Raw genomic sequence first — 2874 nt, forward strand, 5'->3', positions numbered from 1 at the left:
GAGGCCCTGGAGACATGAGGATGATACTTAGCTACCTCACGGGGCTCCTTCCAGAGCAGAGACGCGCTGCCCTAGGGCTGCTGGGTGGGGTGGCCGTGGAGGGGCTGGGGGCAGCCTGACCTGAGGCCCCGAGGGACCGGCCCAGAACCGCACAGGTGGCGCTGTTGATGGTTCCGAGAAGGGGACGCGTGAGAGGCAGGACTGTGAATTCTTAGGCCAGCAGCCTCGGGGGAAGGGGGCTGAGCGAGCCAACGGAACCACCACCCCGAACACGAAAGACAGCCAAGTCCCCCCCTTTCCGCCCGGCTTTCCTCTGGGAATTCCTACAGAGCGCTGCCCGGTGACCACCTGGGCCTATCTGGAGGGGCCTGGCAGGCGTTTGGGGGAGGAGGAAGCCGTCCCCTTGTGATGTGGCCCCGTGATCGTCACTGCCACCTGCTCAGATGGTCCTTCCGGGGTGGGGCCTTGGGGTGGGGTGGGGCCTGGGGGCGCACAATCTATGGAGACAGGAGAGCAGGCCCTGCTGCCACCTGCGCCTTGCCAAGGGTGGGCAGGCTGGGTGCTGGCCCCGGACCGTGCACCATGCGGAGGGCACTGTGCCCAGGGACACCTCTGAGAAGCCCAAGCCGGGTGGTCACTGCCTCATGCTGGCACTGCCTGTTCGAGGAGGCACCGTGAAGGCAAAACCTCCCAGAGAGTTTCCTTTTTGGAAACTTGGAACCAATGCCTTTTATGACATTTTCCAGGGGAGGGGGGAGGGGGCATTGGCTGGGTTTACGGCAGTGACACTGTTTGTGTAATGACATCAGCTCCCACAAGGCCCCTCAGCAATGTCAACAGCTGGAAGGGCCAGGCTGGGCATGGAATGTGGGCTGGAAGGGCGGGTGGGCCTGGCTGGGGGAAGGGTGCCTGCTTGGTCAGGGAAGCAGTTGAGGGCCCAGTGGGTGCCATGGGCTGACAGGGCAGGGTGGTCAGCTTCCTGGGGCCAAGGAAGTCTGCAGCAGTCACCCCCACCCTGGGGCCGTCCCATGGCTGTCTTGGCCTAGTGTGGGTTACACCTTGCTGACTCCTTTGTGGAGGCCTCCTGTCTCTCCAGTGTGCCCAAGACCACCTTCCAAAGACTCTTAAGAGACATTGCCCTAAGCAGGCAGCACTAGGCCTCTGCCTCACATAGGACCCCATTCCTGTGCTCTTGGGCCTTCTGGCTCCCTGCCTCCCCTCACAGTCAAGAAAATTGGTCTTATTTCCCCGCCTGAGTCTCATTGGTCAAACGTGTCATACCAGGACTGAAGCTGAGCCCCTTGGTGGGCTGGCTCCCCTCCACCTTGGCGGATGCTGCCTGCACAGTGGCTGCCAGTCACCGAGTACCTGCTCTGTGCCAGGCACTCTGCACGCATGATCCCATCCTCACGACAGCCCTGGGAGACGGGGATGCTCTTCGTTTTCACCAGCAAGGAAACTGAAGCACGCATGCCCGAGGTCACACAGCAAGTCAGTGGCAGAACTGGTCAGATCCAGACCCCAGAGACAGGCTTTCTAACTAACCATGGGCTGCACTGCCTCGTGACTCTGGAGCTCACCCACTTAATTCCCAAAGCAGGCTGTCGGGGTGCTGCTGGCTGGGGTTCAGGGGGCACCATTCAGACACTGGCCCTGGGTATTGCCCCTACGACCTTTCCAACCAGGCTGTGGGAAAGAAGCCTCGGAGGCCGTGGAGGGCACAGTAACATCTTCAGAGGGGCAGCAGGGGCTATGGGTGAAGCAGGGTGAGGACCTGCCGGAGCTCAGGCTCAGTGGGACAGGGCACAGGAAGGCAGGCCTTGGTGCTCTGAGAAAGGAGCTTCAGCTGCTCGGGGTGTTTGGAAGGATTCCAACAGACTGGCAGAGCTGCCCTCAGGGTCAGGAAGAAGACTGAGCTCCTCTGGAAAGGGGTATCTCTCTTCCCTCCATGCAGGCCCCTGAGGCCAGAAGGGCCTGGTTTGCTGACTGCCGTTAGTGTCTCCGGCCTCTGCGTTTTCCTGGGCCACAGTCCTTGGAAGGATTTCTAAGGCAATTGCCCTGTTTCTTTGTTCAGGGCCAGCAAGGGCTGGTGAGGGGCTTGTGCCTGTGGTCTCCGAGGCCCTTCCAGCCCCTCAGCCAGCAGCCCCTCATGGGACATGGTCTCACACTTACCCAGCCTCCATCCAGCCTCGCCCTCTGGCTTAGCACCCCGAGGGAAAGGCTATCCACCCAGTGGCCTGGCTCCTGGGGATGCATCAGGCAGCCACATCAACCAGGTAGGGGTGGAGGTCGCTACTGGGACTTCACAGTCGTAGCAGGCTGACATCGCCACGTCACAGACCCCGGCCAGAACCCAGCCCTCTTTTGAATCCAGCCACTAACCCTCAGTGGGGAAGCTGTCCCTGGGGAAGCCTCTCTCTCTCCCCCCTGCCCCCAGGGGGGAGATGGAAATAGGAATGGAGGTGTTCCAGTTTGTACAGTTAGGAAGGGATGTAAAATGGGCCTAGATTTTGATTTTGAAGAGTGTATTAACCAGAATTGTGCTATGTAGGTGTTTGAAGCAAAACATACCAATTAGTCTTTTTTAAAAAATGGATTCCCCAGTTGCCCTTGTCTTCCTTGCTGGGTGGCCTGGTGGCCCTGACAGCTGAGTGCCTCCTTTACTGACACACAGCCGTGTGGAGGACTGAGGTGGAGAAAAAGGGGAGTCGTGGTGCTGCCCGTGGCCTCTTCCTGCCTGACTCAAGGAAGACGGCTGGGTCCTGCCCACCCCCAGGCTGTGTCCTCTGTCCTTAGAAGGCCCCACTGGAGGCAGCATCCGTGGTACCCTCCAGTTGGAGGGAGAGACAGACACTTGCAGTCATAGCCCAGGGA

General features: G+C 60.2%; 1 protein-coding gene across 1 annotated transcript in view; it reads left to right on the forward strand.

The window, feature by feature from the left end:
- NTN1 (netrin 1) overlaps positions 1 to 344 on the forward strand; it is a 247906-nt gene extending 247562 nt beyond the window's left edge. Inside the window, exon 7 of the mRNA XM_007952342.1 lies at positions 330 to 344. Coding sequence (XP_007950533.1) covers positions 330 to 344 — 15 coding nt within the window. The remainder of the gene's footprint in view (positions 1 to 329) is intronic.
- The last annotated feature ends 2530 nt before the right edge of the window (positions 345 to 2874 follow it).

This window comes from Orycteropus afer, unplaced genomic scaffold (assembly GCF_000298275.1).
Source record: "Orycteropus afer afer isolate SDZICR_OR568_19922 unplaced genomic scaffold, OryAfe1.0 scaffold00330, whole genome shotgun sequence".
Classification (NCBI taxonomy): domain Eukaryota; kingdom Metazoa; phylum Chordata; class Mammalia; order Tubulidentata; family Orycteropodidae; genus Orycteropus; species Orycteropus afer.